At 32.8% G+C, this 18,934-nt stretch overlaps 1 protein-coding gene across 2 annotated transcripts in view; it reads left to right on the top strand.

The window, feature by feature from the left end:
* LOC124365049 (dynein axonemal heavy chain 10) overlaps positions 1-18,934 on the top strand; it is a 212,494-nt gene that overhangs the window by 70,874 nt on the left and 122,686 nt on the right. For both annotated transcript variants that reach the window (XM_046820968.1, XM_046820958.1), the window contains exons 22-26: positions 6,725-6,892; positions 10,550-10,673; positions 13,282-13,440; positions 15,289-15,525; positions 16,671-16,832. In XM_046820968.1, coding sequence (XP_046676924.1) covers positions 6,725-6,892; positions 10,550-10,673; positions 13,282-13,440; positions 15,289-15,525; positions 16,671-16,832 — 850 coding nt within the window. The remainder of the gene's footprint in view (positions 1-6,724; positions 6,893-10,549; positions 10,674-13,281; positions 13,441-15,288; positions 15,526-16,670; positions 16,833-18,934) is intronic.

The following is an 18,934-nucleotide window of genomic DNA, read 5'->3' as shown; positions in this document are numbered from 1 at the left end:
TTTATTAGCGTGTGGTTGTATTTTTCAACCGCACCTTGTACTTGTGACATATAAGCAGCGCCTGGCCTTTGTTCAATCCCGAGTGCATTTAGTAACTGTGAAATTACAGAATTCATAAAGTGTGTTCCTCTGTCATGATTAATAATTCTAGGAAATCCAAATGTGCAGAATAGATTTAATAATTTTTGCGCTACCGTGTTCGCATCTGCATTTCTACAAGGGGTTGCAAATGCCATTCTAGTGCAGGCATCGGTTGCAACTAGGATATATTTGTAACCATTACTTTGTGTAATATTACCTACAAAGTCTATTGTTATTCTGTCAAAGGGTTTTATGGAGGGTGCAATAGGTTGTAGTAGGCCGTAATTTTTGTTCGTTTTTGGTCTACGTAGTTGACATTCTTCACAAGTTTTTGTATATTGGAGGATATCACGTACATATTCGGCCAGTGATATCGTAATTTTATTTTTGAAGCTGTTTTGTAATGTGATAAGTGTCCACCCGTGTAGGGGTTGTCATGGAATATTTTTAATATTTCTTGTGTTTGTTTTTGGGGTATAGCCAATAATTTTCTAGTTTCTTGTCCGTTGAAAGTTTTGAAATATAACAATCCATCTATTTCTTCGTAATGTCTTGAAGCCCGTCTGATTTTTTTATTTACCGCTTCAGGTGAGGTCATCGCAAGGCGTATTTGTTTCAAATAACTGTCTTGAGCTTGTAGTAGGGGTAGATTTGTCTGTATTAAAGTATTGACAGTTAAACACACGTCCGTAAATTCTTCATCCAAAGGTTGTTCTAAAGGATTTCTGCTTAAGGCGTCTGCTAACACGTTTGTAGCGCCACGTTTATGTTTTACTACAATGTCATAGTCTGTTAATGACAGTGCTAATCTGTTTAATCTAGTGGAAGTGTGCTTAAAATTTTTATAAAACTGCAATGCGGCACAGTCCGTATAAACTGTTGTTTGTCTACCAAGCGTGAATTCTCTGAAGTAGTTCACAGCATAGGTTAGCGCTAGCATTTCACGTTCAGCATTGCTGTAACGCATTTGGGTATTTGAATATTTTTTTGACATGTAATAAATTGGGTACATTCTATTATTTTCTTCATCTAACTGTACTAACGCTGCTTCGCATCCAATCAAACTGCTATCTACATAAATGTGTGCTTCCCTGTTGTCCTTCCAATGTGATAGTAATGGTGGGTTTGTCAAAATTTGTTTGATTTTTATAAAAGCCTGTTCACATAAATCCGTCCATTTAAATGCCATGTTTTTATTTGAATCTTTTATTATCTCAGTAAGGGGTTGTGCTATTTTGGCATAATTTTGGATGAATCTGCGGAAGAATCCTGAGCATCCTAAAAATTGTCTCACTTGCCTTACACAAGTTGGTCTTTTAAATTCGGTGATAGCTTCTACTGACTGTTTTTGGGGTAAAATGCCTTCCCCTGATACCTCGTGTCCTAAAATGTTTACACTTTTGTAGAGAAATTTACACTTTTTTGTATTTAGTTTCAAATTAGCTTTTTCTAGTTCTTCTAATATAGTTTCTAGATTATGTAAGTAATTTTCAAATGAGTCACCATAACAAATTAGGTCATCTACGTAACAGATGACTTTATTATAAAGGTGACGGTTTAATATCGCATTCAAGGCTTTACTAAATAATGTGGTTGAAGTTGAAAGTCCCATCGGCAGTCGGCAAAACTGTAGAAGTCTATCAGGTGTTTTTATGGCTAGGATATGCCTATCGTCTTTCCTAACCTCCATGGAATAAAATGCATTTTTAAGGTCTAATTTTGTAAATGTGTGCGCTATGTTCAAAGAGCTTAAAACCAGGTTTACTGAAGGAATAGGGTGGGCATCTGTTTTCAACTGTGCATTAACCTTCCTGAGATCAGCTACCATTCTGTCGCTTCCATCTTTATTTTTCACTAAAAATACTGGGCTTGCATATTCTGTGTAATCCTGACATTCCTCTAATATTTTTGCTTGTACTAAATCGTCCAATAATTTGTTTAATTTTTCCCTTTCTGTTTTACTCTGCCTATACGGTGGAGAGTTTACAGGTTTCGTATTCGGTTTTAATTCAAGTTTAACAGGAGGTATGTTTGCAGGAGTTAAATCGATTACCTTTGTTGTAAATATGTGTCTGTATTTTTGTAAAACGTCAAGGACTTTTTTGTGTTCTTGGAGGGTTAAATGTGGTGAGATATCAAATACTATGCCGTCCTTATCTGTCAATATTGTTTTTCCTGTGTCACTTGTAGTGGGATGGTGTTCCAGGGTAGGCTGTGCTTCAAGAGTTGGGTAATGTATATGTCCTATCGTAGTATGTGCGGGTATCCTTTTTGGGAAATTTGATGCATTATAAATATTTACAATTGTATCTGTACCATCTTCCCCTTCTGAAAGATATGCATGACATTTCTTTTTTATTCTTAGATTCCTATCTGTTTCGATGGCTGTTCGAGACTCTATACCTTTTAAGGAGCTAATCCTAATATGCTGATGTGGTGCTATAATTATGTCTTGTGGGGCTGTTACGTCTGTTATTTGCTGTACTTCTAATTCCTGTGTGTTTTTAAAATTCTTGATGTCTAACTGCCACTGTTCATTCATAGGTATTATATGTTCAATCTGATATTTGGTAATTTTTATTGTTTTATTTTTATAGTTTAACTCCACGCAGTTCTGAAATAGGAATATGTTTCCTACCAATATTGGGCTGTTTAGATCAGGTGTCACATAAAACGTGTCTTCAAGTATTACTTTGCCAATTTTTATGGCGATTTTTGTCGAACCCAAAACTGTTAATGGTATACCGTTAGCCGATATCAACGAGGGTATGTTGCTAGTATTTAATTTTGTTGCACAAACTAGGTCTGCTCTAATAATGTTTATGTTACATCCTGTATCTATAATGCAGGGTACTGGATGTCGAGGGTTTGTGGTCAAGGCTACGTCTATTGTTAGGACAGGTATCTTCTTCGTGGTTTTATTTTCGCAATTAAATATGAGTTCATAAATATCCTCTAATAATAATGTTTTATTTTTCCTCGGTCTGTGTATCCTGTCTTGCGTTATTTCTTGCAAGTTAGTACAATCTATCATATTCTGTTTCTTCTGTTGCTCTATGTGATTTAAAATCTGTACAGTGCCTATCTCAATGGTTTCTTCCAATCCAGTATGTGTGTTTACCTCCCCCATACTACAATCTGGGTCCTGTTTTACGTGCGCTACTACCTTTAATACGCTAGGTTTTATCTGTCCTGTGAAATTTTCTGAGACTGCAAGGTTTCTTGTAAAACTGGGTTTATTTATATTTGTTGTCCCCGAGGGGTTTGGTTCACTTAGGGTTGGGGTTGGATTGAGCGCAGATTGAAGTTTCATGGTGTGTATAGGCTTCTGCATAATAGGTTGTTCAATTTCTTGCATCTTCTTTAAGGGTGGGAATTCTTGATTATAATCTATGGCTTTAAATATCACTTCTGAACTGGTCTTTCCAGGGGTTGATAGTGGTAGTACTTTGGGGTTAGTTGGAGTAAATGTCATAGACTTTATACATTTGTAAGTTTGTCGATTCCTTTGGTTAAGATCTATGGTGTTATTTGTTTTCGCTTTTGATAAGGGGGAAGTTCGGTAAGGGTTAGTGTGACCTCCCCCTATTTCCCGTTTTTTTTATATATTTGGTTTATAATAATTAGACTTGTAACATGATTCGATATTGTGGTTTGTTCGCTTGCAGTACCTGCAGAACAGCTCTTGTGTATTGTTGGTTTTAGGTGCCAAGCGGTTACTTTGGGGTTGAGAAGTTAATGAACATTGCTTGAACCAGCATTGTTCAGTGTTATGGTTGTCTTTACAGCAAATAGTGCAATACCTATTTTGTCTAGCAGGTTGTTTTTGGGAATGGTTTTGTCTTCTGCTATCACTGAAAGTAACGTGTTTAATCATAGGTGGCCTTTGGGTTTGTTTGGGGTAGTTTGGGCTTTCCATATATCTATTCTGGTGAGGACTAGGTGTTCTATCATATCTTGGCTTATATTTTGAGTTTTCATACGGGGATGGAGATCTTTTGTACCTGTGGTTATGATTTGAAATTTGGTTTGTAGTTAGGGTAGCTACTAAATTGGTTAGGGTGTTAACTTCTGTTTGTAGTTTATGGATGATGTTTTGTTCATATAAGGGCGTACTATAGGGTCTGTTTGCTGCATCCCTATTGTACCTTTCTTTGTTTTTCATTTGTGTTAGAACTAGCTGTTCTGTAATTTTTAAATTAGTCTCTAGATCACTTAAGGTGTCATATTTCAGGCCTATAACTCGTTCACAGATTTCTGGTTTTAGTCCCTGTATGATAAAATGTATAATTTGCTTGTCCTGTATTGTAGGGTCATATCTTCGGCTGTTGTTAATATATCTAAAAAAATAGGTTAGTGTTGGCTCGTTCTCTCCCTGTATTTTGTGTTCTAAAATCATTTGTAGACTCTGGGTTTGTGCTAATGGAGTGAAAGCCTCTATGAAACTTTTAGCAAGATGATCCCATTGTATAACTTCCCCTCGTTGTTTTTGCTTGTAGTATTTGAACCAAGTTAGTGCTGTGGCTGATAAATGGGCTGGGAATAAATTAACTTTAGTGTTATCTGTCCATCTGTTTGAAGTTGCTGCAACTAAGAATTTGCTTAAAAACTCTTGTGGATTTTCGTTCTGGAGACCTGTGTAAGTCCCAGCTGATATTAGCGGTATGTTTTCCCCCATGGCTGCTGTGTTAGGTCTGTCAGGTAGTGTGAGTGGCTCGTAATGTTGTGCTAAGGTTGGGGGTGCTTGTGTCTTGATGTCCGCCTCAGGGTTATGTACTGTGTCTTATGGTATTAAATCTTCATCTAGTATGGTTTCCATTTAATTATAAATGTCCATTGACGTACCTAGTTAGTTTACTTGGCTTTACTCTAATTACGAGTTTGAAACATTTTTTGAGTTATTTGGAAATTTAATTTGTCTTTTAGGTAAACGAGTGGTTTGTCACTGAAGTAGGCTATTTTAGTTAAATACTTTCTTATGAATATTATTTAGTTCTAATTTATACCTAGCCTATGAAACTATGTGTTTGCCCATGTGAGGAATTTGAATGCCAATCGAGTTACCCGGCGCCTCCACCATGTAAGGTTTTTAAGTTTGGTTTAGTTTAAGATTAAGCTTGTGACATACTATGAGCAAGGGTTGCTGTGAGAGGATTTAATAATAGGTTAGATTGGCAGTACAAATACCCTCAAATGAGCCAACACATATATTTGTGACAACATTTCATTAAATTGATTAAAAATTTTAATTAACAATTGATTGCGTCAATCGACATATTAAGCACAAACCTTAATACCTTAATACTTTGAAAACATGTTTGATATTAGATTATTCATTACAACTTATTTTAAATTTAATTCATTATAACATTTACTAGTAATTTTGTAGTGTTGCAATAATAATGAGTTCATGGACTAACATGAGAAACTTTCTTTAAAATAGCTAAACATTTACATGAATTTACATTTTCGAAATTGTGAACATTTAAATAGATATGGAATTGAAAATGGTTAATGAACCCTAAAATATACTAAGTTCTTAAAATTACTTACATTTTATTTCACATCACACTTATTACGCCTAGAGATATTTTTCCGCACACGAACACAAACACTCCCGAACTTCACTTTTCGAATTCCCGGCCTCGACTTCCACCTCTCCTCCTTGTTCTTCAGTTTTGATGTTCTTCTCCCGCCAGCTCATTGACCACGCCTCTGCCAAATCTCTCCATCATAATTGGTGAGTAACAATTTTTCATATCAGCATGGCTGTCCCTTACATTGTCGCACGGTTTTTACAAATAAGCATTCCGCTGCTTAAGCAAGCATTTCCTGTTTGTTCACCATCGGCGTCTGGGCGGATGTGCGTATCCAGTTACATCCGGAGGATGTTTGTATCGAATTGTAATACAAGACTTCCTTTCCAGCAACTATCTGTACATTGATTCTATGAATTTTATATTACTAATAATTACATAAGTCTTACATTAGTAATTTAATTAGTAATCTGTACAATTATAGTATAACCATTGCCTCTGGTATGGTGTGGAAAATATCACTGCAGCAATAGGACTGTCTATCCTATCTCCATTATCATCACATACTTGTTATAAGTTCAGTGTATCTAGTGTAGTTTTTACTTTTTTATGTTATTAAATATTTACATACTGTTTAAATATTATAAAAATGATGTGTCCAACTTGTGTTGTTTTACATAATTTTTACTCAATATTACTTTTGAAGCACTTTGTCAGTGCATAATTTTGTAAAATTTATCCTTTTTTATTTGTTCCTGGAATGAATATACCTCAACAGATACATGAAAATGTTTTTTATACTGATAACTATTTTTATTCTTCTAATAATACCAAATGTTCCGTAGATTTATTATTGGAAGTGTGTTGTTTTTATCATCCAAAAAATTATTACTAATCAAAAATATATTCTTTTTTACGAGTAACTTGAACTGCATCAGTGTTTCAAATTTAAATTCTGTAGCACTTATGAAAATAAGTAATCTTTTATGTCAATGTAATTTAAGATTCAAGAATTTTATTAGACATTTGATATATATTGGAGCAATAGATCATGTTGGTCCAAATAAGTTATTGTTGGTACATTGTTGATGAGTAATGTGTTGCAGATGGAGGAAGTACAGACACATCTGGGTGTCAGACAAAGCCTCCAAGGTGGACAAGTTTGCATTGAAAAATCCAACTCTACTTCAATATGATGACAACTTCACTTTGTACTCCAATGTTGTAGATGAGATGGACCTGATGAAACCCTATATAGACATTCACTGTGTTAGGTGTGTTAAAATGATTATGGTTTAAGAAAGGGTAATTAATTTGTAGCCAAGTGATCATTGAAACTAATTAAATTAGAAAAATATAAATCGTTGCTTTAGAGTTTTTTAGTTTTTTTATCAGAACAGTAAAGAGAATGTGTACATAGTGGAGCCCCTGAGAGTTTTGACCTTGGAGTACAATTACAGTGAATGAATTTATATGTTCAACGTGGGATTGTTTACAACTATAAATGGCAATGTTTACCAAAATTTGCTGTGCATTCTATTTTTTGTTTGCAAAAATTATTATAAAAAATAATTTTTGATCATATAGTTTCACTTTAAATAATTTTTTTTATTTATATGTAAATTTTCACCTAATTATATATAGAGAAACATCTGTGAAAGATAATTGTGTAAATGGTCGTAGTGAGCTTTAATAGATAAGATTAAATGTGGAGGGGCAGCGGAATGGCAGGTGCAGCGGAATGTTTCGCTATAAGTTATAACTGATAAGTGCCCTGTACATGTTGTGTGTTTATAACAGTGAACATTCTACAGTGTTTTTTCAAGTAATCCTCTTAATTTTTTAACAGAAGCTGTATTCAAGATGATTTTATTCTATTAAACCTTTAGACAGAATATTTTGTATTGCTACGTCTGGTAAGTAACCTGATTTAAACTGCAGTTCATTATTGGATGATTAATTAAATAATAGATAAATCAACAATTAATACGATAATAATCATTAAATAATGAATAAAATGTAATGATTAATTATAATTTTATTATTTGTTTTCTACTAGTTCTCAAACAATAGATAAACCAACGACCAGCAGCGGGACTGATGAGTGTAGCTGTGTTATATATAAAAACCTGGATTCATCTTCCAAAAAAATTCTGATTTTGGTGAAATAATAAAAATGAGTAGAGGAGTAACCTCTTTGAGAGATACTTCAAGCGACAGGTGGATTGTTACCTTACTTACAAACTGAATTTGTTTACGCTCATATTTGTTTTGCTCATGTCAGCAAAAATATATTAATAATAAATACATTGAAATGTATAAAAAAAGGTAAGTGAAACTTATTTATTTCTACCTCAGAAAAAAAGCTCCGAAGTAGCATGGATTTAGCTAACTTTGATTGGGGAAAAAACTGCTTCCTTTGTGGGTAAGAAGCTGATAAGGAAAAATAAGTAAAACTTAATAAAGATCGATAAAGCCAGATTTCTTATATCAATACTCCAACTGAGAATTTGGATAGTAGTTGCAGCAATGGAGCAAATATACCAGTACATAGAAGAGAATAACAATTGCCAATTTACCATGCAAGAGTTGAAAAATGTCATAATTACAGAGCATATTTTAGATTAAAAAATTATTAAAATCGAACTAATAGAACGTTTTAACGATATTGTTATTTTAACTAAAATTTAATCTAATACTAATCATATGTTTCAACAAAATCAACCATGCTGTATTGACAGAAAATTTGTACAATAAAATCTATGATAACACAGAAGAAGAGGAATTTCATATTTTGAAAGTACATAGCAAAATTATTAAAAGAGCTCAAGTGTACAATGATGAAAATTATGCGCTAAGTGACAAAATGCTTGAGGATGTTGATGAATCAATTCCAAAGTCTTTAAAGTTTTTACTATCAGAAATAATATTAAGAGACAAGAAAAATAACATGGAAATAATTCCTAGATATGAAAAGAAATATAAAACTATAGCAAATGCTGTAATATCAGCTGTGCGGCCAAGATCGTTTCTATTATCACTGCATGTTAATTTGGCTGTGACATTTCATAGGAAATTTGTATCCTAAAAACGTCTATGTTATACAAAACTTCAGCAACTTCTGTAGCTCTACCAGAAATAAAATTTGGCACTTTTGTTCAATTAATACATAACAATACTGACTTTAATATTAACACTATTGATGGTATAGCAACGTTCCACTACTTCCACTTGAATCTGAATTTGTTAACAATGAAAATATCCCTCTGCAAATATATCTAGCTTCTGCAAGTAAAGGATTTTCAAACATAATAATTAAGTTATCTGAAGCTAAGCCGGATATTAAAAAGTTTATTACAAATGAGCATTCAATTGTATTATGTACGTATTTAAAATTAAAACATAATAACTAATTCCAGGATGGAATGGATTTATGAATTTATTAACTAATGCACATGATGTTGATGTGTCGTCAGTATTTATTTTCCTTTTATTAATACAGCTCCAAGTGATTATAACACAATTTACACAACTATGAAAACTTGTGTGGATAAAGCTAAAGAATTTATATTAAAACATGCATCTTAACTTTCAATCAACATCTGTATATGAAAGCACGAGATATTGTTTCTGCTGTGTATTTGTCTGATGAAGTATTAGTTGTTGTGAGAATGGGCTCAGCAGAAGTTTTTTAAAATATCAATGAATTCCCCAATAATACATTTCAAGTGGGTATAGCATGTATTTTATATTATAGCATGGTTTATATACAGCTTCAACAAAAACTAAAGATTTTTATACGTTCAGGTTAAATTCTTTCATAAAAGCAACTGCCAAAAATACGTATTGTGTTTTCATCACTGCTTCCTACATCTGATGCAACACTCAAAAAGAGTGCAAATCCAGATATGGCTAGGAAATTATGTAGCTTTTGAAAATTGGGGACAGAAGTATTCCAATAACATATACACTCCAAAACAGTGAACCTGCTCAGGATAACCTATTGTAAATGTTATTTTTTAATTGTAAAACGGGAAGTGGAACTGTGTATGGATGCCGGAAAAGTAGCTTATACTTAGTGTAGCATTTTTACAATACACCGAAAATAGTTGCTCAAATACTTCATCTATAATACAAATAAATGAAGTCGTAGAAAGTATTTGATGTATATGAAAATGTAAAATGATTATATAAACAAATATTTTACTAAAAATGTCCTTTCTTATTTCATTCTCCCCAATTTGCTTATTTTTATTGAAAATATATGTAACATTTACAGAGCTTGTGTCATTAAAAATTAAACTAGCTGTGACATTCCGTCATACATAGCAGCTGCCGCTCCACTCACACACAGGTCTCTTTAATTTACTCAGTTATAATTAGCTTTCCTTAGTTATGGTTATAAATTATCTTTAGTTCCTTTAAATAAATTTAGGGGAAATTCCATATATAAATAAAAAAATATTATATGGACAAAAATTACTTTCTTATAATAATTTGTTTAAACAATGAAAAAATCAAATGCACAAAAAAGTTTTAAGTAAACATTGTAATTTATAGTTTAAAAAACAAAATTCCACATCAAACATATAAATTTATTCACTGTAAATTGTATTCCAAGATTTTAACGTTTTGAACGCTCCACATACTCCACTAACAGTAAATTTTGTTTATTTGTAAAATTCTTGGGAAATATTTAATAATTAATGACTTTAATTCATTAATTGACTTTCTCGATTACTGTTAAAAAAATGTAATCAAAATAGATAAACAACTATTTTATCAAGAGTTTATTTCAGTAGTTATGAAAATATAATTTGTATTCTTATATAATACTGTAAATACATAGTACATGGTTATGACCAGTAATCATATACATTAATAACTTAAATCATATATTGACTGACATCAAGTGGTGGCTGACATTATAGGCTGAACCTGAAACCGTTATTGGAAGAGGTTAGGAAGCATGCCAAGGAGTGGAAGACTGAACTGGGGTCTCGGCTAGCCAGTAGCACCCGCACTATCATGGTCACCTTCCAGAGCAAGATGACAGTAAGTGTACTTATAAGTGTAGGTTAGCACTTGTGACTTGCTGATTTAATACAATTATTTCCTCTCGTCTAGGTACTTCAGCCATAATGACTTGTTGCACACTGTGGAAATGAGAAATTAGTAACTTATTTCATCACTGTTCTATGAGACCTGCTAAAGATAGCTGAAAATTCTTTTGAGAAAAACCCCATATTGTTATAGATTGCAAAGTGATCTTTTACCAGAAGTGGTCAGTAGTTTAAAAGCACAGTTTCCTCTTGATGCCATAATTGTTAACTCCATAAAAAAAACCTATTCTGTACAAATATTTCCTTGTATGCTCTTGTTAGTAATCAGACCCAATGAAAGGTCAGATGCAAACTTTTTAAAGGGTAAGTGAATAATCTTATCTGTTCATCCTTTGATTCAGCATTGAATTCCATCTTCCTGCATGTTTATTGTGTATCCAAACTTAAATGGTCTCAGAGTCATCCACATAGAAATGTTCTGAAAATTCAAAGATTATAGATATTGAGTCTGAATTCATCAGAATATCTGCCATTTCGTAGGAATGACTGGCAGGAGTCAATCCGTTATTGCACAGAACTCTACAAATCATAACATTTATTCTACTAAGAACAGAGAAAATATAGCATTTCCAGATAAATTACAACCTGAACGCAATAGTGCAGTGGCTTAAAATCTGCCTAACCATTTGTGAAAATATTTTATTGATTGTCTTACCTTAGTACCCCAAACATTTTCATCCACATATTCTATAATGGCAGTGACTTCAGTGAGCACACTGTGAGGTGAGGACCTATATGAACCAACAACTCCCTACATCACTTCATCCAAACAGTTATGGCACCAGTGCTTTTTTAGGGCCACTTTAGCTTTTCTGTGCTATGGGTCTTCTTCCTCCAAACCAAACCTCTCTGGAGGCACAAGTACCCTGAAGGACATTCAAAGAAATACTTAATTGACGTGTGATAGGAGATCATGTTTAAGATGCTATCTTCTGCAACTATAGATCTAATGCTGCAATCCAGCATTTTGAGACCAGTTGTATGGGGAGAATGTGGTATTTTGATGTTGACTAAGCTGTCCCATGGCATTCCAGCCTGATTACCATAGAAATTACCATATTATGTCTTGTATATCTGAATGAATTTTGGGTATAAGACCAGCATGAAAGTTTGGATTGTCAGGGAGGGACTAAAATCTTATACACTTACTAATGAGAATCTAATGTGACAGCACATCTGTTAACTAACATTTTTAATTCTAGTATCGCCTTTAGGATCTACTATTTGGCATAAAAGTTCCCAGGACTATGTATATAAGGAATGGACACAACAGGGTTTATTTTTCTCTGTGGAGTTCTACAGTAAAGACTGTGTGATAATTTGTTGCTTAGTATTATACACAGCACTTACTGAGTGGCTCAGTGTCTAATATTGGATATCACACCAGTTGCAAACTTTTAATTGTAATTTTTACATCTTGTTATAAATAAATAGCAGTACATCGTTAATTTAGTGAATCTTCCATTACTTTTTTTTACTATATAAAAGGTACATCAAGACCTTGCTCCGTAGATTTTTCATGGATTTCATTCCTTACATTATATGATAAAATATCTCGATGAATATAAAAAATATATATATATATATATATAAAAACAATAAATCAAATACATAGAGATTAAAAACAGTTTAAATACCTAAATTAATAAAAAGTAGTTTCCAATTAGCCAGTTAGTGATACTAGGTCATTATTCTAACATTCTTCTTCTGTATCAAAAGGATATCTTTAAGGTTGCTAGAACTGTCCCAGAAATCAACCCATAGCTAATTATCAACTGAAATAGGTCATGATAAATAGTAACAATGTAACGTTTAGGAACACAACTCACGAGTCCTAAGAGATAAATCACACAAGATAGCCTAGTGGATAGTTGCTCAATGTGTTTTGTCCATGATAGCTTACAATCAATGTACTCACATAAAAACTTAATACAATTATCAAACTCAATATCAGTTTTAACAGGCCTAAGACTAAGACAGTGGTTTTGGTGACACATTTACTGTTCTCAATGAATGATGTAAATAAAGAATTACTGTCTATTGTCTAAACAGGACTTTTGTCATTATTTAAAAGTAAGTTATTAGCTGAAAACCACTTTGAGGCTAATTCTAAAGTATTATTGACTTGTAATTGTAAATTAATAAAGTTTTTATCAATAGAAAAATACTAAATAGTTGGTATCCAGAAACATACCAGCTCTTCTTGTAAAATGTTTTATTGTTTGAATTAAAAAAAAAAACAAAACAAAAAACAGTGGAACAGCTTAAGATTTAACAAAGTATAACAATTTCCTAAGGAATAAGAAAAAAATGATAATATTGAAGAAAGGTAGAAAAAGGTTTCTATATTTATGTAATTGTGCTTTAAAAGGAAACAATTCCAATGGTTCTTAAAGCATAATAAGGAAACAAAATATAACAGCATAACAGTGTTTTTTGTTGTTTAAAATTGTTAATATTGCTCTTAGCATACAAATAGTGGAAATTGTAATGTTTTTAAAATCTGTATAGATCTGTATTATAGTTTTTGGATATTGCAGGAACTGAGAGAGGAATTAGAGCGTGGGGTAAATGAGTTAGACTCGTTCAAACGAGTTCTACAGGCAATTACTGACATCGGCAACACACTGGTGGACGCAGAGTTGACTTTCCGTGACGTGGAGGAGAGGCATCACACACTGTGGTTGCAGAGTATTGAGGTCTCTTCATACCTTAGTCGCTTTGAATGTAAAACTACTTATTCAGGGAAAGATTAAATCAGTTTGAACCAAACTTAATTCAATCTTAGTCAAGATGATAAGAATTTGTAATATAGTCTCCAATTCAATGAGAAATAGGATTTAAATGTGATCTAAAATTCCAGTTCAAAATAAACTAACTGATGATAAAATAACCTATAGCTGTTCTTAGATGTAAATAAATATACTCATCTAACAATTGGTGAAAAAAGCCCCCAAAGTAGAAAATGTTTAAACAATATCAGGTATTACCAATCTCTTTGTCAGCTCTACGTCAGTCTTAGAAATGTTTATTTTGTACGCACTCCTTTGTAATAATGTCAGTTAAATGTGTTTTTGTATCTAGTTATCCACTTTCATAGAAAACGCTTCTTTTCTCTAACATCACTTTATCTTCGTTTTGGTGTATTAAAGCCTCTGTTATTATTTTTTCAAAGTCAAGTTATAAATATAAATATTGTTTCTTAAAATGTCAGAAGCAGTGAAAAGGTTTTAGTTTTTTAAATCTTAATATCTTAATAATAAGTCTACCCTGGATAAGGACTGCAGGAACGGCATTAAGTAACTGTGTTTAACAGATAAACTCTTGATTTAATACCACATAATGGTTATTCATTCCTATAAGCTGGTAAAATTAAGTCTTATTTATTAAGTAAAATGGAACAAAACATTTATTTAATGTCTGTAGTGATATCATCTATTGAAAATTCTAGAAGCTACTGATTACTGTTTCAATATCATTATGCAAATTGGGCCCAAAATAAAATATTTCAGTCAGTGATAAGTTACTTGAAGTATTGGAACTAGCATTAAATACAACCTTAATTGTGTAGTAGAGCCATATTTCTTAAATACACCTTGGCTAGGCCAAAACTAATGAGTTATGTTGGAGAACCACATCTCTTGTAATTTTGTAATCATTCATAAAATCTTGATATAGACGATTGAGTTGAGGTTGAGAACTTCCGTTCAAGTTCTGTGTACTTTATTTACACCATTTTGTTCAGAATAAAAATGTTTACAATTTTTATTAAAAATTTTGGTCTGTTTCTTGGTAAAAAAACAAGTTATTGTTGTCCAAATATAAAAAATGTGTTTTTTCACTCCAATTTTTGCATTTGCAACTGGTTTTTTCTAAAACTACTTAACTTACAGTTTTGGGACCTGTTTTATTAATTTTATCAGGTCAAAAACCATGAGAAGTAACAGAATTCACCCCTTAATATACCTTACCAGAATCTCAGTAAGACCTTGTTTTACATGGTGAGATGAAATCCGTTTGAAATCTTTCCCTAGCTGTAACTCGCTAAAGAAGCATTTCCGGACCCATGTTTATATCAACGTTTTTCATTATTTTTACATGTAGAATAAGCTCCCATATTTTCTGCACATCTTTGTGAATCACCCTGTATAAATATACCACTAGCTTTTTTATATTTTGTGTTTGTTTTATTATTTTATTAAAAACATAAAATCTGTATTTTTGTGCAAAAATTACACTATTTTGTAAATTTTCTGTTCTATTGATTTTGTTCTTATTTACAAAATTTGTTGGCTTATTGTTATATTCTTTAAAAAATGCAAAAAATTGGTTCTTCATACAAATTTGTTATTTAAAAATGATTTAAGATTGTATTTTAATTTGAGGGTTAAATTATAGTTAAGTTTATGATAGTTATGCTATTTGTTTCTTGAAAAATACATGCTGCAATTTATCTTTTTTAGAGGCAACCCTTCTATTAAATACTAAATGTTTTAAATCATCCACTTATCTGTGGACTCTTTAAACCAAATTTTCCTATAATACAGATTCCACCGGAGGACTTGGAGCTGTTGGCCCTGCTAAAAGCAGAATGGACTGCACTTTATGATGCATCTTTGTACCGAAAGCTGACCATGGAACCAGCCAAGGTTGTGTTTGCTAAGACCACACAAGAGCTGATTACTGAATTTGTCAATGTATGCGCCCTGTTTGCCAAACGTTTCAATGAGGAGGGTCCGGGTGCTGAGCAGAATTCCTTGGAACAAGGGTTTAATCTCATGGAGGTTCGTATTGTTTATCAAACTAAATATTGCTTGCAATTCGGATTGAATTGAAAAAATCCAGGAATAAAATTGAAAAAGGAAGAGGATTAAATTTGAATAGTTAAAATGCCAAATTGTGTGTGCTAAAATGTAAGAAGCCTACATAATCCATTCTGTATATTACATAATGAGCAGGAAGAAACAGTAGGAATGAACCTACTTTTTGACTGCGTTGTGCCATCTTTGGCATTCTGGACAAGGGGAATTTCCCCAGGAGGACTTGATCGGTTGTTTCTTGTAATTGGAATCTAGTAGCTTCATAGTGCACTGTCATGGTGTGGAAAAGGCCTTTGAAGCTTCAGGAGGAGTCTCCTAAAGTAGATAGTCCCCTTTTGTAAGTCTAGATCTTGCTTAGTAACAGTCTGCTTGCAGAAACTAGTGAAATAATGTCTTATGTTAAGTCAGTTTAATTTAAAAATCAATATTTCCATGACATTGACATAGAACAATATGGAATAATACTCAGTTTCCAATAATATCATTCAATAATGAGATAGAACTATTCAATGAAAGCTGCTAAGGAATGAACATAGTCTCCCACACTGACCTGAAGTCTAGTGTTCATTTAACTTTATTTATAACCTATAAATAATTGAATTGAGTGTGGTTTTGTAGGTTTGTCATACTTCACTTGTTTGATCACGTATATATGACACCACACTCCAGAGGATGAGCAATACTTTGAAACACTGAAAATATGCACAATAAATAAGCATGTACTGTGAAATACATTATGTCAAAAGTCCATGGTAAATAACATAAAAGTTAACGGTTTATGATCTATTTTTTCTCCAAAATGCATAGAAAAAAACTAATAATGATTTTGTGGCCTGTTTGTTAGTAAAGAATAATCTTGAAAGTTCCCAAAAAGGATACATACATTGTGTGTACAGCTACATCAAATCACATCTGGTGGCTATACTATTTTGCATAGTAATACAAATGAAATCCTGAGTAACCAAGAGAATCAAATGTGTATCTCAATCTTGACCATCCTTATTTTTCTGTATTTTGGAAATAGTAAAATTCAATGTCTAGTACGTAAAGAGAGAAAGAGGTGTTCACATAGGCTGGGGTGTATCTAAATGGTAAGGTTCTCTTTTCAGGAATATCACACAGAATTCATTGAAATGAATGCCAAGAAGAAAGAAATGCTCCAGGCTGAGAAGCTGTTTGACATTCCCATGTCAGACTACTCTAGCTATGACTTAGCTTATAAGGATTTCCAGGGCATGCAACAGATATTTACCATCTACCAGAACCAACAGGTAACCAGTCATGACCATGAACCAATAGGCATACATACGATAACATTGAATGTCTATCTATTGAAAATATAATAAGAAACATATCTTGCTTTAATGATAAGTACGCCTTTTCTCATTAGGAACACCTAGGACACAATTCAGAAGTTAGTTAATTGAATACGTTATGGCTGCCAGAAGAATGTGAAGTAAGAGGACGTTGACCTGATATTGATAGTTGAGGCCTTAATCAACCATGAAGCTCATGCTCTCAAAACCTGTGGTGTTTAAGAAGCTACCTGTGAGAAAACACATCTTTCTCCAGCCTGGTTCTCGAGCCCTTTCCACATTATTTCTTGAGCACTCTAACCTTCACTACAATTTTTTTATTAATTGTAGAGTATTTAATACTTATCTTTAATATTAAAATAATAAACTTTTGATACAACTCTTAGTCAAAAGTTTTAAAGAGTTACAAAATTATAATAAAACACTTATAAGACCAAAAACAAAAGTTTATGTTTTGCAGTAAAATATATAATATACAACTTCTTCAAAGTCTAAAGAGTTTTTTTGTTGATGATGTTAGGTAGTAACTGAGTCTTTTGGAACAGTGCAAGATGGCCAAAACTGAATGTGTCATTGGTTTCAGTTGCTATCAGAGGCAAGGTTGGGGAGGTGTCCAAGAATCATAGCACTATATTATTTCTATTCATACTTCTTTGAACAACTGGTCAGTCATCTTGTGATATTCCAAGTCACTTAATCACCCCAAAAATGATATAAAACAAGTACATGATAAGGTCCAAAGAACAAAATAACGAACTCAATGTTTAAGGGATGGAATTGGTCAAGCACAAGTTAAAGTAATTTCATAAAATGTACTCAGGAATTAAACTTGGTCTATTGTTACAACACAGGTTTAACGTACAGCTTTAACAACATAATTTCTGGGTAAACAATTAAAAAAAGAATAATGTTTTGAATTTATTGATTTATTGTTGTTCTACCATATAGATATGATTAACATTAATAAATTATCAATGTATAGAAATATATATTGGTATTATACGAGGGCTATCCAGAAAGGTATTTGAAATAAAAAAATTAATTCACTGAAATAGGAACATATTATTATATACTTTTAAAAGCTACACTCTTAGGCTATTTTAGAATGTAATCTCCATTCAAATTGAGACATTTATCATAACGTGACACAAGTTTTTCGATTCCAGCTTTGTAGAAACCTGCTGCCTGAGATCTTAACCACTGATTAGCCAGCATAAAGTTCAGCATCACTATTGAAATGCTGTGTTGCGAGCCAGGTCTTCATCACTCGAAGGAGGTGGTAGTCGCTTGGTGCCAGATCTGCGCTATAAGGCAGATGATTAAACACTTCCCAATCAAAATCATCCAAAACTTGTTGTGTACAATTGGTTGTAGGGGGACATGCATTGTCATGGAAAAACCAAATTTTTGAGCTCAATTTTCCTCTATGCTTGTTTTGTATTGCTCCCCACAACTCCTGCAATGTTCACAGTACCTCTCTGCGTTGATTGTTGATCCTCGTCCAAAGAAATGAACCAGAATTACACTCTTAGCATCCCTAAAAACAGTTGCCATAATTTTTCTCGCTGACAGAATTTGGAGACATTTTCTTGGGGTTTTTTTTTTTGAGAATGTGTGGGCCCCCATTCCATAAACTGCATTTTTGTTTCAAAATTGACATGCTTCACCCACGTTTCATTACCAGTAACGATGCGATCAAGAAGTTCGTTACCATGTTTGTTGTATTCATCATCTTCCGTAAGGACTTTTGGAACCTACCTGGCACAAAATTTGTTGTATTAATGCTTCCCTACAATAATTTCTCTGCTTTCACTCATTATTCCATTTCCATAAACTTTACACAGTTGCCAATAGATTTCAATTGGTTTATGGTTTTTTGCCAACAAAAATCTGATCACTGAACGCACTTCACAAGTGGCCAGATTTTCAATTGCAGCACACATTTTAATTAATCACAGTTAGAATAGTAAAAGAGACACAGACCGCGTGAGACTACAGCTCGAGCCAGTGTTTTGACACCAAGATGGTGGATGTAGCCCCACCAGCAAATCTGTTTC

Source organism: Homalodisca vitripennis, chromosome 1 (genome assembly GCF_021130785.1).
Source record: "Homalodisca vitripennis isolate AUS2020 chromosome 1, UT_GWSS_2.1, whole genome shotgun sequence".
NCBI lineage: Eukaryota > Metazoa > Arthropoda > Insecta > Hemiptera > Cicadellidae > Homalodisca > Homalodisca vitripennis.
The sequence above is the reverse complement of the archived record's forward strand: the minus strand, read 5'-3'. Positions and strand labels throughout refer to the sequence as shown.